The sequence below is a fragment of the Monocercomonoides exilis genome (genome assembly GCF_001643675.1).
Source record: "Monocercomonoides exilis strain PA203 chromosome Unknown scaffold68-255432, whole genome shotgun sequence".
Classification (NCBI taxonomy): domain Eukaryota; phylum Preaxostyla; order Oxymonadida; family Polymastigidae; genus Monocercomonoides; species Monocercomonoides exilis.
The window spans coordinates 1-21,924 of record NW_027150613.1 but is presented as its reverse complement, the minus strand read 5'-3'; the positions used below and the strand labels follow the sequence as shown (position 1 = coordinate 21,924).

At 35.9% G+C, this 21,924-nt stretch overlaps 2 protein-coding genes across 2 annotated transcripts; one reads left to right on the top strand and one right to left on the bottom strand.

Moving 5' to 3' along the window:
• Nucleotides 1-52: 52 nt before the first annotated feature.
• MONOS_13184 (uncharacterized protein) lies at nucleotides 53-3,391 on the top strand (the record flags this gene model as incomplete). Its single annotated transcript, XM_067865865.1, has 1 exon — nucleotides 53-3,391. One exon carries the CDS (start codon nucleotides 53-55, stop codon nucleotides 3,227-3,229), a length of 3,177 nt encoding a protein of 1,058 aa, XP_067718945.1. The 3' UTR covers nucleotides 3,230-3,391.
• Nucleotides 3,392-4,121: 730 nt separating this feature from the next.
• Nucleotides 4,122-15,523, bottom strand: MONOS_14032 (uncharacterized protein; the record flags this gene model as incomplete). Its single annotated transcript, XM_067866797.1, has 2 exons — nucleotides 4,122-14,762; nucleotides 15,489-15,523. The coding sequence occupies 2 exons, from the start codon at nucleotides 15,521-15,523 to the stop codon at nucleotides 4,256-4,258; spliced, it is 10,542 nt and encodes a 3,513-aa protein (XP_067718944.1). The 3' UTR covers nucleotides 4,122-4,255.
• Between the last annotated feature and the right edge of the window lie 6,401 nt (nucleotides 15,524-21,924).

Below are 21,924 nucleotides of genomic sequence, written 5' to 3'. Positions count from 1 at the left end.
AGTTTTGAAAAAAAAATTACAGGGAAAATGATTTAAGATCAATAAAACAATTATGAATTCGCTACCAGAAAGCGTTCTTGCAAAAATTTTATGTGATGGAAATATTTTATCATTTTATAGATTTCAGTTTGTTTGCCGTAAGTGGCAAATGATTATCCGAAAGTATTGGAAAACATTTGACATGCAAGAAACTGCTGGAATTTTGGATGACAGCACCTTAATATCTTTATCACGCAGATGCATGAATGCAATTCATCATGTTAATTTGAATGGCTCTGCTTATATTACTGATCAAGCTCTTAAGGCTCTATGCTTTAATAATTGTCGAACTTTAACTGTTTTGAAGGCAATAAACGTTCCTTCTCTTTCTTATCACACTATAACAACAATATCACGATACTTGGAATCTGTTATCGAAACACTGGAAATTTCTTGCAATTCAAATTGCGATGACGTTGATGATTACTGTCAAGCATTTTATCTACTTGGAAAAAAATGCACTAATTTGAAAAACGTAACATTTAAATTTGAAGAAGAAGAAATTCTCGAAGGGAATGAGGAAGAGGAGGAAGAGGAAGAAGAAAAAGATAATGGAGATCCTGAAGGTGCTTTGATTGCTTTTCTAAATGGAAGCGGAGGAATCGAAATGGAACAATTCGACGAATTGAAGGAGGAAGAGGCATCGGAATACAGTGAAGCTGATAACAAGGACAATTCAAAGGGAAGCTACTGGTATCCGAATTCTTCAACGGAAAAGCAAACAGTTCCTGCATCATTGCAGGGAGGAGAAAATACTCAGAAAGGAATTTCATTGAGATCCTTAAAAATTATTGGTGATTCTTTCACATTTTCTGATGAAGGTTTTGAGGAATTTATTACTGAATCGCTTATTCAACACCAATCCACTCTTCAGCACCTTCACTTTGAAAGTTCAGAATTGACATTGCCTCAAGGAGGAATAAGTGCAATTTTTGGAGTTCTATCGCACTTGGAGCATTTGTCATTTGTTGGCTGCGAAAATTTGAATGACTTTACTCTTACTACAACTGGCAAAAAAAAGCAGCCTTCTGAAGATGGTTCGAATAAATCGATGATAAATGACGAACTGCTTGAGGAGTCAGAAGAAAGTTCAGCCAGTTCAGAAGCAAGCATTCAAAGCAAATCCGACACAGAAAAGAAAATATCTACAAAAACAATTTTCCCTTATTTGTCACTTGTCCATCTTGATCTTACGAACACTCCAATATTAACACCCGAAATTTTATCATATTTACCGAAGCTTTTCCCATCTCTGAAAATTGTTGAATTTACAAACAGCGGGAAAGGAATGAGAGACTCTGCGCTTACGGCATTTCAACAAATGAGTAATCTTATTCAAATGGACATTGGTGGGTGGTCAAAAATTCGAAAGCTCGATGAAATGTGCTTTGTTGAATCAGGATCTGACACTGAAACATCAGACGATAAAGAAGAGAAAACTGAAAAGAAAGAATTAGTTAGGGCTAGAAAATCACTTGTTAAAAACTTGAATTTGGATTTTGCTCATCAGCTTTCTCCACTCTCAGAAGGAATTCGCAGATCTCATTATTTTTCTGATCTCACCTCTTTCTCAATTGTTCACCACGATGTTATCACTTCAGATTTTCTCTTGTCGCTGAGCGAAGCTGCGCCTAATCTCGATTCGCTGGATTTATCAATGTGCGATCATTTGAGAAAGAAGCATCAGTGCTCAAAAATCATCTCCAAAATGGGATTATCGAAGCTGATATTATCTGGAGTCGATGATATTGACGATGAATGCATTCGCCACATGCTAAGCTCCCACAAAAGTTCGTTTTCAAATAAGGATGAAGAAAAAGACAAATCGAGTTCAAGCACCGCATCTCCAACAGCTGATACTGAAGACAATTCATCACTGCAATTCATTCAACCTACCTTATTAGCACAAAAGCTGAAGGTGCTTAATCTGTCTCAGTGCACATCAATAACAGATGAGTCTATTGAATGGATTTGTCTTTGCTGTTCTCCTTTCGGTACATATCCTTATACAGCACCGAATGGAATTTCAATAAATCCAGGAAACAGCAGTTGCGGGATTTGTGAGCTGAATCTTAGTGACTGTTGCGATATAACTGATGATGGTATAAAATGGCTATATCGCTTATGCCTGTGGCATAGAGATGGCACAACAGGAAAGGAACTTCCTTCGACTCTTCAAATTTTATCTCTTAGTAATTGTGAAAATATAACAGATGATGGAATAAGGAAGATGATGCATTATCCTCAGAGCAATCAAAAGATGTCAATAGAAATGGACGAAGAAACAGAAGAAGAAGAGCCGCAACAAGAAGAGCCTCAGAAAAAGGAATGCGCAGAACTCGCTTCTTCTTCAACACATTGGCTTGCTCCTTGCGAAGGTGCAAATGGGCTTTCAACTGCAAGCAACACTTCCGCTTTGCATGATGCCTCTGCTTCTTCATCTCTCTCAACTCAAAGCATAGCTTCACCGTCTTCATCCAAAACACCTTCCGGCCAAAGCCCACGTGGCTATCTGACTTGTCCAATTTGCTCTATTCAAAAGCTGGACTTATCTATGACTACTAACATTACTCAGACATCTTTGATGATTCTGAATAATCATCCGATTCCCAATTTGGACACATTGGAGCTTACGTGCTGCGAAGGATTAGAGGAGCAACAAACCGAGCAGGGAGATGTGGACGACCAGTTTGAAGATGAAATTGACTTTGAACTCAACGAAAGAGAGAAAATATGGAAAAAAAAAGAGGAGGAGGAGAAAAATGAAGAATTGGCGGAGATTGAAAAGAGAAAAATTGAGCGGAGACAAGCGCGGAAGACAGAAGAAGCAATGATGAGGACAGCACAAGGCCAAGAAGAAGAAGAGGAAGAAGAAGAAGAAGACTTTCATGAAGTTGAAGATAAGAACGAAGAGGCTCATAAAAATGAAATTAAAAGTGGGAATAGCAATGAAAATTGCGATCAAGAAAACGATAGCAAAAAAGATATTTCAAATGATTCTCTTAATTCAAGTGATATGAAAACGGACGGAGCAGATAAAGAATTTGAATCAAAACTTTTGCAGCGCCACTTTGAAAGAATTGAAAAACAAAAATTTCATAGAAATTCAAGAACAGAAGAGATTATCCTTCGGTTGTTAATGAAAGGTGTGTTTATAGTCAGAGAGATCAAACAAGACGAACAAGAATGAATGCCTCCAAAATTTAGCATGTTTGTAATTGAGATATTTTGAGATGAAAAATCTCTTTTACAAATATTAATGAACAATATTGAAAACATGTTTCTTTCACTAATAAATCTCATTTCATGCATTTCATTGAAAAAATAAAGAAAAAAAGATTTTGGTTTTTTATTGTTAAGTTTTGTTTTATAATATCTTGCAGAGCAATCTTAAGACTTCCCTCATTATAGAAATGTTAATATGATGAGTAGTTTTGAAAATAAGAACTACTATTTACTCAATTTGTTAATTTCCCTCACAAATGCAAACCTTTAGCTAAAGTGTGTGAAAGGATAGTTCAGAATTGCTTTATCATGTTGTTAATGTGTTTATTTGTCTTTAACTCAAAAGTGAAAATAAAGAGAATTATTATTAAACATTACACAAAAATTGTAATCTTTCAAAAATGTTGATCATATATATAATAAAACTTTTGCAGATAGAAAAATTTGAATATCATGACTACAGATGAATATTGAGGTTTATTATTTTATGGCGTGCATTAAAATCCCGAATGTAATCTAAAAACATACTAAAGAGCGCTATTGATAATTTTCTCTTCAAATTATGACGAGAAAGTTTTTTTATTGCGAAGTGCTTGTGATTTGGTGATAACAAGTTGCAAATTGGATAAAGGCGATTTGTTTTTATTTTATTTTTTGTTCATGTTTCTGAGACAGCAACTTCAAATTCTTTGCATGAATTTACACGTGTGTTTATTTTGTTTAAAGATGGAGTGACAAAATGAAAATGATGATCATTGGGTTGAGTCTCCGTTGTGGACAACCGCTATTTATTTTATTTAAAAAATTTTCTTTCTTTCTTTTTTTTTCTTTTTCATTTCATTTCATTTTTTTTTTTTTTGTTTTGGAATTATGCTATATCCATTCCATGTTTTTGTATATTCAGAAAACGATCGATCCAACCCCATTGTAAAGATTGAGAATCGTCTTAGCATGTTTTCTTCATATTCTTGTGTAATGCTAATGTCTTCTTTCACAAATGCATGCGAGTCAAAAGTGATTTTTCATCATCCTCAATCTGGTGATGGTCAACGGATCTTTTTGCATGGCTGACTCCGCTTGAACTGCATTTGGCATAGTATTGCGTGTCTTGCTCGAAGTCGATTGCATCTGCAACAGTCAAGATTGCCATTCCCTTTGGAAAGTGAGATATGAACCCCCTCTTAAGATTGACCAGACTTGGTCTGCCAGAGGGATTGTGGGAAAGACAGGCCTTTATTGTTTTTTCTTCATTTCCCTCCTCCACGGAAGACATATCAGGCCTTTCTCCTTTCACAATCTTCTGTCCGGCAACTTCCGCTTCGTATTCTCCAAATGGGATCTGAAGTGTCAAGCACTCCCACAGCATCATCCCAATCGAAAATGAAACTGCTTCCTTTGTTGCCATCATCTTCTTGTTGATCAGTAATTCAGGCGCCTTCCACCTCAGGCACTCTTTTTTGAAATCATCCTCATCCTCAAAGGCAGATGAGGGCAGGGAATCATCATCATCATCATCACTGGCAGATGTTACAACAGTTGATGAAGAGATGGAAGAGGTATCTGAGTCTGATGAGCAATCAGAGTGAAGAGCGATACAGATGACCATGTGCTCTGAGAACAGAATGATATGAGGACTCAGATTTGCCAAAGAAGATAATTCATTTTCCATTTCATCAAATGAGTGGAGCGCGAGATTAGCCACCCAGAACAGGATCTGGGCAGCTGTCATCTCCCTTTCTTGAAGACTTCCAATTGCCATCTCCTTTGTCTTATTCCTTCCATGAAGCAGCATGAACAGCGAATCCCTCAAGTCCACAATCAGCTTCTCATGAGGTGATGAGCATGCCATTGCATCCACCAAGTTCGACATCGACGAGGTTGTCGGACACAGATCCTCTCCCCGAACAAAAGTGGAATCTGAATCAGTCGTTGAAGTGGTTGAAGTGGATGAGATGGATGGTGATGGTGTTCGCTTTCTGGCCTCTTCCTCCTCCTCTTCTTTCTCATCCACCTTCTCCAGCATCCATTCAGGAATCTTGTCTGAGTCTTGGCCAAAAATGTATTCTGTGGAGCCACTCTCGGACAGAAGATGCTCAGATGACTCTGAATGTCCCAAGCTATTCTCAAACGCCCTCTTCTTTATCCTCTCTTCATTCTTCTTCTCAGCCTCCCTCTCAGCCCTCCTCCACTGCGCCTCAGGCGACATCTCCATCGTCACCATCTCAAACGCCTTCGGATCCTTCTTCACTGTATCTTCCACAATTATCTCCAACTCCTTTGTTCGTCTTTTTTGTTTTCTCCATCGAACGGTGACAATAATTGAAACAACAAGAACAATCAAGAACAGAACAACAAATATTACTGCAATTATAAGAGCCCATGATGATTTTCCTTCTTTTCCTCCTTTAACCAAATTATCATTTCCAGTCTTCGATTCTGTTTTGTTCTTCAGAATAGCAAGCTCAGTTGAAGATGGATTAATGGCATCCCCAAATAGAATGCAGCCGTACACATCTGCAGTGTCTGGCGCATCTGAAATCACAGCTGCTGGTATTTTGGCGATTGTGCTGTTCTCAGACACAAAGCTGTCTTCGTGGAAATCGTGCCTGTCGATCAGCTCCACATCGCCGATGGCTGTGATGATGCGGAAGGACAGATTGCAGGGGAGGAGCAGGGCTCCTGTGAAGGTCAGCACAGCTTCATTGCCTTCTATGTTTGTGTCGATCGCTTGGAGGGTTGGCATGAAAAACGGAGATGGCCTTTCAGCAGCCAGGCCAGACAGAGCGCATCCGTCGCTGAGGATCCAAAGAGAGGTATTGTCCTTCAATCCATCACCGCCTTTCAGGCTGACAACATCCAACAGCCCAGAATTGGTACAGATTATATTTCTTCTGGAGGAAGGATACTTATTGATTTGCTTCCTGATATCCGTGAAATTTACAGCTTGCAAGGAGACACAACCTCCATTTACGCTCAATCCTCCGGCATCACAAGTGGAAAAGGAAGCGTCCATGACGATTGCTGAGCAATTAATTAAATGGAGCATTGATCCATTCCAAACACAAACATCGTCAAACAGAACGCTTTCATTTTCGTTTTTTTCTCGTTGCGTGTTATTTGAGAATAAGCAAGAATCCATTATTACGTTTGTTGAATGCATAAGAGTGGCTGAAATTCCTTTTTTTGAAAGAGACGAACTTTTATCAAACGTACAATTGTCAATATGCATTTTCTCATTGCTTGAAATAACCAATACAATAGCAGATGTGTCAGAAGTTACATCCACTCCAACGAAATTTGAAGATGTAACATCTAATTCTGTATCCTTTGCAATGATGCAACTCTGTTCACTTTTAACATTATCCAAATTAACTTCTTGCAACAGTAAAAAGCCACCACTTGCAGTTGCAATTGACTTGCATGCCAAATTATTAATATTCACATCTCTAAATGAACAAACTGCTGAATCAACAGAAATTAGAATGTTGACGGATGATGGCGATGAGCAATCAAATGAAGTGAAAGTGCAAATGGCCATTGCAAGAGAACAGTTTTTCGCATGAAACACTGAGCCTTGAGTGATCTGCTGAAAAGAAGAAAACGAAAACGAAATTCTCTCAATCAACACATCATTCAGTGCATCAATGATATAATCTCGTGATTTTTCCAAGGGGTCATCAAAACGAATTGTTGCTTTTTGTTTATTCAGCGATTTAAGTATCAGATTCTCCAATTCCATTTCCTTGCTGATCGTACTTTCTTCATCAATTATTAGCATTCTCAGCAAATCTCCATAAACATGATCCACTCCATATGAAACTGTTTTACAAGGCAATTTGACTGGTTCGCATTGTCTGCTATCTTCGCCTCGCATTTCTTGCCCAGATGAGACAAAAATAGTGCTTTGCTGATAAATTGTAATGAAATCCATCAAATCAGTTGGGTTGTTGTGGATTGCATCAATTCCGTAAATGGCATTTATTCGATTGTATCTTCCATCTTGAATGTCAAATTTGAATTGCGTTTCGTTTATTTGAGATTCAATATTCCGACATTCTACGAAAACATCTTTTCCCCTCCACGCGATATTTCCATCAAAGTCACATTTTATGAAGGCAAAATCAAGTTTCCCGAATAACTCTGAAAAAATGTACACTCCTCCTCCTTTTCCTTTTGTATTGGAGCATCCGCATTGCAAAATTTTGCACTGTGAAATCTTCATCGAACTCTCTTCGGTTAAGACGAAAAATCCCATTCCTCCTTTTTCTGAATCGCCTGCTTTGATCGACTCGAATACTGAATTGTTCACCTGAAGTTCAATGGACTGATTTGTTTTTACAGATAACCAACTTGGTCCATTATCCAATCTTGTTATAGTGTTAAAACTGGATCCATTGCATATTAAAGAAGCAGAATTACCATTTATTTTTGTTTCTTCTTCAAAAAAAAAGAGACTTCCTGATACTATTCTCACAGAAATAGATGTCACTTCTGAAACTAAACATTTACAATTCCATTCCAGAACGAAAATTGACTGAATCGCATTGATGTCCTGGATTAAAAGTTTATCTGCTTTGATAATTCCACTTCTAGAAATCACAAATGAATAATCCCCTGGCTGCTGTGTCGATGCATATGAAGAAAGAGCACAATTGCTAAATTGAAGCTCACCTATTTCATTCAAAATTACAGCCTTTTCTGCATTTACAAAAGAAGCCAAAGTGAAAATAGAAATTGATTCAAGAAGCAAAAAATGTTGATTCTTGATCATAGAATTCAGCTCCATATTTAGTGCAGGCTTAACTTCCTCTTCAATTTCACTTTTTTGTGATTCGATAGAGAAATTTGACAAATCAAACATGTCTCTAATGATTGTTGATCTGTCAATAATCATTTTCTTTCGCGAAGCTTCTCCACCCACTTGCATCATCCCTTTCCAAAAGCTTTCACATGGATCTGCCTCGCTTCCGCACCGCTTAACATCGCACCCAGCTGAAGATAGATAAACTGCATCAGATTGATACCAAATTAGATATCGAAATAGATCCACATCGATTGACCTTCCATCGCTTCCGGTAAATGCATTTGAGTCATCAGCAAATATCAAATAATCAAATGCAAAAGAAAGCTCTGACACAGTTTGGTTCAAGTCAGAACTAATAATGAACGCATTCTTACCCGTAAATGCGTTATTCTCTTCAAATATTGTCGAGCTAAATATAAAAGGTAATTTCTGATTTGCTGATGAGCAGTTGATGAATACAGCTCCTCCTCTTCCATTGCTCAATGAACAAGAGCACAGCTTCATCGAGCTGTTTTCAATTATCATTTTATTATCTTCACTCAATGCAACTTTCATAATTCCTCCTTCTTCACAATTCGGAGATGAAACATTCAAAAAATTGCTTTCATTGAATGTTGAAGAACACATTAATTGCAGCGGTGCCTCAGAAAATGAAAGCATTTCGACAGCACATCTCTTCAACAGAACAAAGTTGCCTATTGCAGTTATCAATGTATAGTCTAATGAAGATGAGGAGGAGGAGGAGGAGAATGAAACGTTAATCAACGAAAGATCGCTTTCAGAATTTGATGAAAACAAATTTCGATGACTAGAAGCGAAGCCAGAAGGAATTTGAAATGCTATTCGTTGAAAACTTGTTTCTGACGAGGATGAAAAAACAGCTAATGAAGATGATGAAGAAGGCAAAGACGAAGAAATTGTTGAATCCACAAAAATCGAACAATATAACAATTCATCAGATGAACGTACAGTGAATCCTGACAAGTCAAAAGCATCTGTCACCTTTGTTGATTGTATGACGTTCAGTGTCTTTTTAGAAAGCATAAAATTAATGTTCATATAACCCCTCCAGAATGAATTACAAGGATATTCTTCTGTTCCACAGCCCAATATATCAAATCCAAGATCTGAAATGATATTTTCTGATGCTTTTCTCTGGTTCAAAAGAAAAGACAAATCTATTGGAGAATCACAAAAAACGAATCCATCCATTCCTTCCATTTCAGTTGATGTTCCCATTCGGTCTCCAACGAGTGTTTCAAATCTCGATGAGCTTACGCTTTTGTTCAAATCGACGCAGGAAAGGAACACATCATTCCCGTGCTGAGCAGTATTTTTTGAAAAGATTATATTGGTGAACTGATAGTTGCAATTTGCTTCAGATAATAGATGCAAGAAAATTCCTCCTCCCCTTCCGCTTAACGTTGAAACGGAGCACAATAGAATCTTTGAGTCTTTAATACTCAATTCTCCTTCATCGCTCGTTTCACAATGCAGGAATCCTCCGTCTTTTATCACAGATTGGCATCCTTCAAAAATGCATCCTTCTGATATTTCAATCTGAGAGGCATTTATGGATTTCAAGAAATGCCCATTTCCATTTACGCTTGTCTTTACAAGAATATTTTTCAAAGACACTATGCTTCCTGCTTCACCTATCATTAATCCTTCTCCGTCACTTGAAACAGAAGTCACATTACAATTTTCCATCAAAATTCTTCCACCACTTGTGTGTGTGATCCCACTTTCTCCAGAAAATTTTAGTTTTGATAATGAAACTGAATCAAAACCGATGAATCCTCCAATCACCGACGAAATCAACATGTCAGTTTCAACGCCTAATTCATCGTCTGCTCCAAAGAGACAATTAACAACAGAGAAGCGACCAGTACTAACAAAAATCATCGAGTTAACCAAGCTTTCTGTTCCATGTTGCGGCTGGGGAAGAACAAAAATAAGCTGAGAAAGCGTGAATGTTGTTGCAGCTGTTCCTGAGTTCAAAGAAAAGCACCCAAATTCATAGATCTTCAACTCTGATCTATCTGCCCTTTCTCCTTCAATCGTGAGTGGAAGTCCATTTCTGTCAATTGTTTCATTCAGCTCATTTTCGTTGTTCAAATGAACAATCTTTTTGTTTTCGTTCAATGCATCGACTCCAATTGGAATGCTCAAACAGGGATACACTTTGCTACCGCACTCCTGAAAAGTCTCCACTCCACTTTCCACATAAATAATCTCGGTTGAAGGAGGAAACAGATAAAACAGAATTGATATATTTGCTCCTTGTGGAACTGAATCGTCAAACACCCATTTTGTGTTTGTTGCGTCATTTTCTTTTGCCGATCCTTCCCAATAAATTGCATTAACCATAACCTGAGGACTTGGACACAGCAAATACACATCTTTCCCAAGCTTTGCATCGTTTGATTCAAAGTGATTGCTTTTCATTGAGTATTTGACAGATGCCTCCGCAAATCGAAGATACATTCCTCCTCCAAAACCGTGCAATCCATCGACTGTGCAGTCCTTCACGTTATTCTTCTCAAATTCCCATTCTCCATCCCTCTTCACCTCCGCAACAATTCCTCCTCCTTTTATATTTCCATTTTCGATGCAATAACTCTTTTCTATCGAACAGTTAGCAATTGAATATTTCCTCCCTCCTCCCACAGCTCCAACAAGTAATGCGCCATTCCCGCTTCTTCTTTCAATATTCCTGAATGAAGAATTTTTCAGTTGCATTGCGGTTGTCAGTTGTGAGCGGATGACTTCACTTGAAATCATTGAACTGTCAGTTATTTGAGAATTTTCTACAGACAAAGAAGCACCAGAATCAACTCGAATTAACCCATTTTCTGCTTCTGTTGTCACATTTTGGAAGTCAATTTGAATGAATGATCCTTTTGTTCCATCTCCTCTGAAAATAAATCCAGATGTTGTTTCAAAGGCTGTGTTGCATATTTTGAGTTTATTCTGGATAATTGTACCATTTGATGCAACAAGAAAAGAATACATCAATGAAAATGATGGAACAGATATTGAGCAACCAGAAAAAGAAAGCGAGGATGCGCTGCAACTGAATAATGCTGTTCTTGTACTTGGCGAAAAAGTTGAAGGTAGTACAAAGCATATTCCAGAAATGTTAACTTCAATGCTTGTTTCAATTAGCGCGTTCCCTTCTCCCTTTCCACTAGACTCCACAAGTATCTGCGCTTCATCTTTTATAGAATCAATGTAAAGTGCTTGCGAATCCAGATTTAATCTATCTTTGAACGAGAATGTTGGAAGAAGGCGTATTAGCGCTTTAGATGCACCAAAGCGATATGCTCCTGCATATAAAATTGTTTGGCACGAATAATCTTCAAATCCACAAAGGAAGTCATCAATTCCGTTTTCACCTCCGACAAAGCATGAACCCGAAAAATTCCTCAAGAGAAGAACGAGAGGTATCATATAATTGGTATTTCCATTCTCCACTCCGCTAAGCTCATCTAAATCAGGTGTTTCACTTGTTTCAACATCAAATGTGAAATTCATAGTCTTTTTTGTCACTTTGCTTGACAGAGAATCTGCTCTTAAAAATATATTCTTCCCTTTCCATGCAACACATGATTCAAATGATATGTTGCAAAACTGGAAGCGTGAAGATGTTCCAATGAAATCAAGATACATGCCCCCACCTAACCCTCTTCCAAATGATTCATCATCTGGAACTCTGCATGAATTGAATGATGAATCATTCACTTCAACAAAAGCGCCATCTGCAATGCTCCCAAGAAGTGCTCCTCCAGCTCCTTCCTTTGCTGTTGCAAAACATTCTGAAAATGTGCAGTTGCTAATGATGAGTTTTGCAGAGGTTAATAGATTTTCAACTTCAATGCACGATCCATTACCTTGCATATGATTGACATTTTCAAATGAGCAGCTCATGAAACTTGCCAAATCAGTAACTTGAATTACAATCAATGGAGTAGTTGTTGATATCGCTATTTCAGATGAGATGGATCCAATGTACATTTGACTCGCAAAAAATGTTCCTCCTTCAATCAAAATCAGAGAATAAGTCAATCCATTTCCTTCTCTCAATTCAAGTGAACAGTTAAAGAAAGAAAGTGATTTATTCGAAGAAACAAGCCAAGATCTTGTTTCATTCAAAGAAGGTGGAAGTGAAAAGGTGAGATTCATGAGGGGCAACTCAATGGATGAGTGCAATAACGAAGCTTGGTCAACTGATTTCTCATCAAAAATAGATAATTTCGTTCCACATGAATTGCCTTTAATGATAAGTGATGGAAGTGATGAAAAAGGTGGAGAAGATGTTAATGAAATGTCAAATGCCATGTGAATTGAAGCCTCACTTAATATTGTGATTGTATTATGTTCTGCAGGAAATGGCGTCAAACGAGTTAATATCAAATGATTAACCGTTTTACAAGGAACTTCAGAAAATCCGCATTTGCCGAAATCTCCTCCTTCCGATTCGCTTGCAAAGCCATTTGAAGTGAAGTTGTTCCATAGAAACACCACAAGTGGAATATAATATGATGTATCAGTTGTACATTTTTCGAATCCAACAAATTTTGAAAAGTCTGTGAGAGTTGGATGAAACGCAAAACTATCTTCATTTATTATAGCAGACAGGTTGTATCCATAAACAAATAAATCATTTCCTTTTTCTGCTGTGCACCCGATGAAAGAAATTTCCTTGAGAACAAAATTCTTTGCATTTTCTTCCGCATGTAAATATATTCCTCCTCCAAAAGCAGTGTTTTCTTCAGTCTTTTTTGATGCGGAGCATGATGAAAAACTGACAACGTCTTCGGCTGTTGATGTATTTCCAATACAAAAGCGACTTTGAGCATCCATTTTAATACTCAGTGCCCCACCATTCCCTCCAACGATTTTGCAATTATTAAAAGATCCCCCAATCACAGATAGGAATGCACCATCAGTTAAGGTGCATTCAAAGCAACCGCCATTGAAACCGTTTCTTTCAAAATTAGAAAGAGTGTTGTTCACAAGCTCAATTGTGCTTGCTGTTGATATTTTAAGAAAGGCATTTGTCGATGGAGTCTCCGATGAAGTTATCAAAGAATTACTCATCTTCAATGTGCTTCTGTCTTTCACTTCAAAAAATCCACATTCTGCTGTTGTACTGACTGCTTCAGCTGTAATACGATTAAATTCCCCAATTACACCAATTCCAGCAAGTGATATTAATGGTTGGCTTTCCAAAGAAAATGATGAACACACTAAATTTGTGGCGATTATCATCCCATTCGTAGCGGCAAAAGGTGCAAATTCAATAGAAGTTATTCCTGTTATTGGCTTTATCTCACATGAAGTCAACCTCAAAGAAAACCCTTGGCAACACATAAATTGTTTTGTAGTCTGTGATAATGTTTCGGGAAGGAGAAAGATCACATTGATGAATTGAGTTTGTTGATTTGTTGTAATCAATGCTTGACTTGTTGGCTCGGTTGAAGGTGCGACAACGATCTCATCTCCGGCTTCCTCGCATTGAAAGCTCCAATTATACTCGTTCAGCTCAATCTCTTCTTTCCACACAAATCCTAAACGCAAAATGAGGCTTCTTGCTGAATTGTGAAAACGAACTGATGCAACCTTTTCAATTGTTGAACATGGATAATCAATAAAGCCACAGGCGTTGAAATCTCTTTCTTTCATTCCACCTACAAATGCAGGGGGAGAAAATGATTTAAGAAATGGAATTAAAGTGACTGGGATATCTTGATATCCTTGCTCATAACCCATTATATCTTCATCATTCATCCCGGTTCTGCTGAAACCTATAGACGAATTATTTATGATATCTTTTAAAGTTGGTGCGTCCACAAATAAATTTCTTCCCTTCCATGCGCTGCAATTAGAAAAAGTTAAATTTTTTAAAGAAAAATCGCATTCACTATCTTCGACAATAAGAAATATTCCACCACCCTTTCCTTTTTTCGTTGCATCCACGGGAACAGCGCATGAGCTGAATAATGCAGCTGTGGAATTCCCAATATCAAAAACATTGTCACTTCTCATCAAACAGCAAATTCCACCACCATTCCCACTCAAGCATCTACAATCGCTTAACGTAACATTGTTTATCTTGATTATTCCATCGCTCACCATTTCAGATTCAATAGCTGCTCCATTTTCTAAGTTCCTATGAATTGAGATTATCTTTGTATTCGTAAGAATAACTTCTGCAGCATCTGTTGCACGTATAAGAGGTGCATTTGAAAATGTAACAGATCTGATTTCGCAATTGACAATTGTTCCGCTTCCTCTGGTTATATCAAAAAATGGCGATGAAAATTCGTTTTGCTGAGATGTATCTGTTGTTATTTTACAGTTTTTAATGTTAAAAATTCCATTCGATGATACAGAAACAAGAGATTGAGAAGCTGATTCAGCTGCCTGAGAACTGTGGATGATTGAAAATGAATCAAGTGAGAGTTTTCCTTCTGAAAGTGAAAAAAGCGAAACATCTGAGATTTTCGAAATGATTGTTGTTTCGTCCATTTTCCCAGTTACTGCAATGTCTAATTTGCCAATATTCATTTCTTCTTCTTCGAACTGTCCTGCTGCAACGTTAATCAAATTTGGGGAAGCAGATGGATTTGTCACAAAAAAGGAATATTTGATAGTTCTACAAGCTCTTCCAGAACTTCCGCACACAGGACTGTCAATTCCATTAGAATTATTTACTGAAATAGGGTTGAAATAATTGCGCATTAAGAAACTTTTGTCTGTATTTCCAACATAAAAACGATTCTGTGCTGTTGTTAATGAGCGACAAAAAAGAACGTTTGACTCCACCAATATCGAATTCCACTTTTCCTCAGCATATATATCAGAACCAACTCCTTTTGCTTCGTTTCCTTCAAAAAAGCAAAAGGATAATTTTGTTGATAAAATCAAATATGAGCGTGTGCAAAATGCCATTGCTCCTCCCACGCTGTTGTTTGATTTGCAATATTTTAACGAACAATCAGAAAAAGTTAATCCAGCATCTTCCGCTATCCATATTCCTCCTCCGAGTTCAACACCTTCTGTTCTATTAACTTGCCCATCAAAAAAGTTGCACTCGCTCATTGAATCTCCAATGCATGTATCTATAAGAGAAATGCATCCACCAGCATAAAAAGTTTTGCTCAATGAAAATACGCATTTTGAGAAAACATTTCTTGAATTCGAATGAACATCGACAGATCCTGCCCATTCACCAGTTGAACAGTTTGTGAAATTACTTCCGCACAACATAAGATTATTAGAAAGATCAAGATAACAGGCCCCTCCTGCGTAAGTTGCCTGACAATTTGCAAATTCACTATTTAGAATTGAACATTTTCCTGTTGAATTGTGAAAAATAGCACCTCCACGTTGAGAATCTTTCATTCCATCAAACAAGCATCCGTCAACTTCAGTAGTTGCCGAGTCCATATGACTTATCCTTTGACAAGTGTTTCTGGAAGAGCAAAGAAAAGATGAATTCGAAGCACGAAAAGAGCCTTGGCGAACTGCCATTCCAAAAACAATACCTCCCTCATATCCATTGTCTATTTTTTCCATGGTGCAACTTTCAATTAATGTGCATTGTTCACGTTGATTTTTCTGATATTTTTCTTGGCTTGTACCACATCTGCTTTTCTGTGTGATGTTTCTGAACAAGCTATTCTTCAATTCCACAACTGGAACATGGCTAGGTGAAAGGAGTGGCTCTTCTCCAATGCTTATTGAACTGATATATGACGATGAAAATACAACGTTTCCACATTTATTATAAGAACTTTTGTATGATAGAATTGAAGATATAAGAGGTTGTAGTGATTGAGAATTGATTGGATAAGAAAGGGTAATGTTTGACATAACAGTTGATGAATTTGCAACAAAAAACATGTTTCTTGAAAAAGTGTTACTCACAATTATTTGGCAAGACTCAACTTTCAAAAACGAAAAATCTGTACAAACAACACCAAACTTATCAGGCTGTTGGATAAAATCCATTTGCATCAGTTTCATTGTTGAATTCGCAAGATCAGTCTCAGTTTCAACTGCACTGTTAGAAAGTTTAGGAAATGAAAAACTGGAAACTTCTCTGCAAATGTTTGAAAATTGTTCCAAATTTTTGACTCGTTGTGGTACAAGTTGTTCAAATTATGAAAAGGAGATTGATAATTTATCTGAATATTTTCTGTATTTCTATTTTCTGTTTCATTGGTTATTGAGGTTGCGTTCAGCCAAGTGAATAGGGCTTTAAAAATGATGATGAACAATTGAAAGGCATTTTTGGCATTGGACATAATTCTTCAACAATGAAAGAAAAGAAGAACCAAAATGTCAAATCAAATAATTTATCCCATAACAATATTATCATTTTTTTGTGACTTTTCTTAATTATATAACAATTCAAAAATGTGAGACGATATTTTTGCTTTATAAATTTTGTTCCATTCGGAATTTTCGAACAAATTTCCCATTTTTTAAATTTTTCTAAACATTTTTGCATGGGAATGTTTGACTTGTTATGATATGAAAACAGAAAAAGTTTGAAACAAATCGTTGTTTTTTTCATAAAAGCAAGAATTTTGTCGCAAAATGGGTATGATACGACCAGTAAAAATCCATTAATAACGATTTCTTTTTCATATTCCTATCAGATACAGATATCGCATAAAATACCGGACATCGCACAAAATACCGGACAAGATCGATATCTCAATAACAACAAGAAGAAAAATTCTGTTAAATTTCCTCTTAACATATTTCATTAATACAAACTCACGTGACATATAAGACTTTCAGGACAGCTTCATTTGTGCTCAGAAAAATATTTATCGAATTCTCGGAGAAACTCAAAATTCTATTTCTCCGAAATTTCAATAATAACTTTTTCTGAGCACAATCGAGAAGTAATGAAAGTTTCGTATATCAAATGAGTTTGTATTGATGAGATATATTTTGAGGAAAATTGTCAGAATTATTACTGTTGCAGTTATTGTGAAATGGATCTTGTCCGGTATTTTGTGCGATGTCCGGTATTTTATGCGATATCTGTAAATCATTAGTACAATGAAGATAAAGTCTATTTTTATCATCAATTTTGATTAAAAAAACTTATTATTTTTTCTCAATTTTAAATTGTGATAAAAAATTATCTTCATATTCAAGCCCTAATATCTTTGTAAATAAAGTTGAAATGAAATTTCTTTTAGGGTTAACCCTAATTCACAAAGTTCTCAAATATGAATTTGTTAATACTGTGAAAAACCTAACAGAAAGAAGAGTTAAATAAATTGAAGGGTTTGATCAAATTTTTGAATCTCTAAAAGTTAGTTTTGATGGAAGATAATTTAACTTTTGACATTTCTTTAATGACTGAACTTTATTAATGAGTACCTTAAGCTCAGTTTCGAAACAGTTTTTGGCATTTTCAAGAAAAAATCATTTCTGGCCGTATGATCCCCTTTTGCCATTTTGTCTCATATATGGGTGATTATTTTTGAAATCAAATTTTTCATACATAATTTTCGGTTCAAAAACTTATCTTGAATATTTTCATATGAACGTTAAAAAGTGAAAAGGCTTATTGAAGACATTCTTATCTTTCATTAGGTGAAAACATTTGTTTTTAAAAACAATTATCATGCATCTTCTCTTTTGGATTAAAAACTTCTTTCAAAAAACAAACAATCTTTGAAAATTAACACCCCGAAAAAGATATGATTTCAAAAATAATCACCCATATATTATTCATATTGGGTTTTGACAATCTCAGCAAATATTGTACTTTTTGAAAAATTCCAAGATTTATTTAAAACTTTTTCTGAATTAATATAAAATCAAGTTGAACATTTTCATGTAAAAAAATAATGGTAAATCATTAAATAAAAGATTCAATGAGAGATTAGAATGATTTTATTTAAATTTGAATAACAATTTAAATTAGCAAAGTCTATAATGAACAAATTATTTTGGTCAATGCACAGGATACGACAGGAAACAAAATTGTTATATGTTGCAGCTATGATGATAACATTTCGTGCACATAAGTTTTTATCTGTCGATTGTTTGAGGAAACTTTCATAAAATTTTATTTTCAATTTTCGTGAAATTCAAAAATCTTTTTTTAAGGGTTTTTATTTGTTCGCTTTATTTCTATTGATCACAGTTTCAATGTTAGGGTTTCAACCCAAATTAACTTGTTGGGGTTGAATTATGTTGCATAAAATGCTCAATTAAAAAATATAAAATAATTTCACACTAAACAAAAAAAAAAGAAAAAATTAAATAAAATAATAAAATAAAATAAAAAATAAAATAAAAAAATAAAATAAAAAATAAAATAAAAAAATAAAATAAAAAATAAAATAAAAATAAAGCTCTATTCAAATTGTGGACAAGTTAAATTGAATCTATTCAAAGTATATTTGAGTGCCTACTAGTTAAATTTCAATTATCAATCATTTTATTGAGATTGTTGTTGAATATAATTGATTTCAAAAATTTAGTTCAAAACTATATTTGCAGAGAAATAATAATTTGATTCATTCCAAAATAAAAATTTCCAAACAAAAGAAAGATAAAATCATTTGGTTAATCACGACTTTAAGTAACATTCAGAAACTCGTTTTTTTTCGGATTTTTTGTGAAAGAATGATTTAACATCAAAAATAAAACATGCCAAGGGTGAAATTTCCATTTTTAAAAACTTTTTTTCAATGAAAAAATTAAAAATTATAATTTTTTTGTGGAAATGAACAATTTGTGTTCAAAAATTTCAAAATTCAAAGATTCGAAAAACAGAAAAATACATTATTATAATCTAAGATGTTTTCATTTCTTCATCAAAAAATAGAAATGTACAAAATTGTGGATTCCAAAAGAGATATTCATGCAATTCCCAAAATTCATAAGGATAACAATTCAACGTGGGATTGGATTTTTCATTTTTTCAATATCAATGCCCAAAAATGTCCAAAATGTCGGAAATCTATAAAATTGGAGAATGTTGCTAAGATTTGTCGATGGAGATGCAATGACTGCTCTTAATATCTATCCATATTAGGTGGAACTCCTTTTTTTCATTGTCGCATTGAATTGAAAACGTTGGTTTTGATACAACTGTATAAACTCATTGGACCACACATTTATCAAACAAGTCTTTGAACAAACATAAGTGAAAATTCGATTGAGTTTTAAAATTCTGTCACCAGAGCAAGTCTTTTCACTTTGGCTGTTGAAGGATTTCGAAAACTTGGAAGAATTAATTCAATTGAAGAAAGAGATGAAGCTATTCTTAGAAAAAGAAAATTTCACAAAGGGAGAAAGAAAGCTCAAATTTGGATTTATGGAATGATCGAACTGTCAGTGGATGGAGAAAAAGTCAAATGCATTCTGATAAGAGTGAAAGATCGAAAGAAAAACACTCTATTAAAAATTATTCGAGCGATTGTTATTGAGAGAACAACAATCAATATAGATGAATGGAAAGCCTATTAGTTCTTGAAAGAACTCGGATATCCTCAGAAAACAGTGTGCCATAAATGTAACTTCAAAGGTCCAACAACAGGCATATGTTCTAACATAATTGAAGGAACCTGGAGCTTATTAAGGAAAAGCTTTCCTCCAACAGGAATAAGCGATAATTTCATTGATGATTATCTTTAAAGCTTCATAAGCTAAAGAGATAAAGAATTGACATCTGGGTATTTTTTTTGAAAAGTCACAAAATATTAATTGATCTGAAAATCAGATCAAAAATGATCAGAAAATATTGATCATTCCGTTCCCATATTATTTCTCAAATTAAATCATGTTTTGTGTTTTTTCTGTCTCTTTCAAAAATATTTTTAAAAATTGTTTATATATGATGAATATTTTTAACTTTATTATAACATTCACTTTTAGTTTATATTGTTTTCGTGTTGCTTGAATCTACGAATTGATATGTTTCTATTTCTTGATTTTCATTTCATTGGTGATATTTTTCGTTAAAATCTTTTGAATTCTGTTAAATTATATAATGCTTTTAATTGCAAGAAAATAAATAAGAAAAAATAGTTCGTTTTGGTAATTTTTCTTGATATTTTTGATTATTGAAATATTTTTGTTTCATACGCATAGCATTCAAATCACATTCAAATAAACGTGCAAGAAAGAAAAAGATTCAGATGTTGAATTGAAAAAATGAAATAAACAAACAATTTATTTTTCGAAAAGCACTTATTCTGTAAACAAGAAAAAGAACAAGTTAATCATTTTGAGGAACAAGTTATGAATGAAAATCCTTGCTGTTTTGATTATTTATCCTTCTTATTTTCATATATTTTTCATTTCATTTTGAATCCTTTGCGTGAAGACATCCAGTTTTGTACTTTTCAATCACTTGAGAAAAGGTTTGCAATTCTAACTGATCAGTATCTCTTGTCACATGAAGATGTCATCTTTGTGCAGTTGTTGGAGCTTCCAGCAGGGGTGATGGGGTATCTGAAAAATCTTCTTGTTGCTGGTTCCGTGCAGCAGTCGTCTTTTCGCTCAAGTCCTTTGTCTTTTTGTCTTCTTCAACTGGAGCATCACGCCGATCAACTTAACCTTTCAGGAGGTGGAAAAGCGAAGAGGAGAAGGTTGAAGGGCATAAGCCCATCATCATCCTCATTTGTATCTACAGTTGATCCTTCGGAGGCATCGGCGGTAGCTGTGTTTTACACGTCATTAGCAGCGATGGACAGCATCGAAAGACGGCTGCGGATTGTGATGCCAGAATAACTTGGGCATATGTTCTGCACATGTCGCTGTCGCTGAAGATGCTGTGGGAACATGCTGTCATGTGGCTTGCTGTGAGGTTCGTGGACATTTTGAACATACGCAATGAAAAGCTTTCGGCGATGCTTTTGTTCCGCTGGTGGCTCCACTTCAGTCGCTTGCAATGTCTGTGGGAAAGAAGTTGGGAGAAAGCGGATATTATCGGTGGCAGATATGAATGAGTTATTGTCGATTAACGATCAATTTTTTCCCTTCGCTGAAGATATGGCAATTGCAGTTGTTGAGGTGTGTGGAGTGAAACTGGACGATAAAATGACGGGAAGATGTGCAGCAATGTTTGAAAAGGGGAAGAGCTGAAGAACAAGAAGGAAGACTTAAAGAGGATGAAGGCGAATGCGGTGTAGAAGCTTAGCAAGACGGACGGGAAGTACGAGGGGCATGTTGTAAAGCTGGGGATGGAGAAGGAGGGGCTGGGACGGCAGATCCGGGAGCTGAAGGAGCAGCACGAGGAGGTGAAGCAGGAGATGGAAAAGCTGTACTCGGAGTTCCACATGCTGCTGCAGAAGATCCGGGACGATGAGCGTATCTCGAAGCGGACGAGCGGGCTGTCGGAGCAGTTGCAGGAGAAGTACAAGATCATCCGGATGCTGTAGAGGAAGATTCTGGAGCTGAGTAAGGAGCACAACACAAAGGTGAAGGAAGTGAAGGAGCAGCTGTTGGTGATGAATGAGAATGTGGAGTTGACTGATGTAGTGATTGAGAAGGTTAAGAAGAAGCAGATGCAGGAGAGTGTGATGGTGAGTGTGGATGACAAGCGGACCACAGTTGTTTTGGTGGTAACTCTAGCTATGCCTTCTTCGTTGGCCTCAGCGGAAAGAGAGATGATTCTGTTTTCTTCTTCGCAGATTCTGCCTTCTGGGTTTGTGAAAACACCCATGAGAAGCTTGAAGCAACCGTCAAAAATTGCCGTGTTTCAAAGCTATTACCAAACTTGAACAGGAAGGTGGTTGCAGTGAAAGTCGGGAGCGGGATGAGTGTTGTGGGAAGAAGACAACGGTGGGGGAGGATGAGGTGGAAGG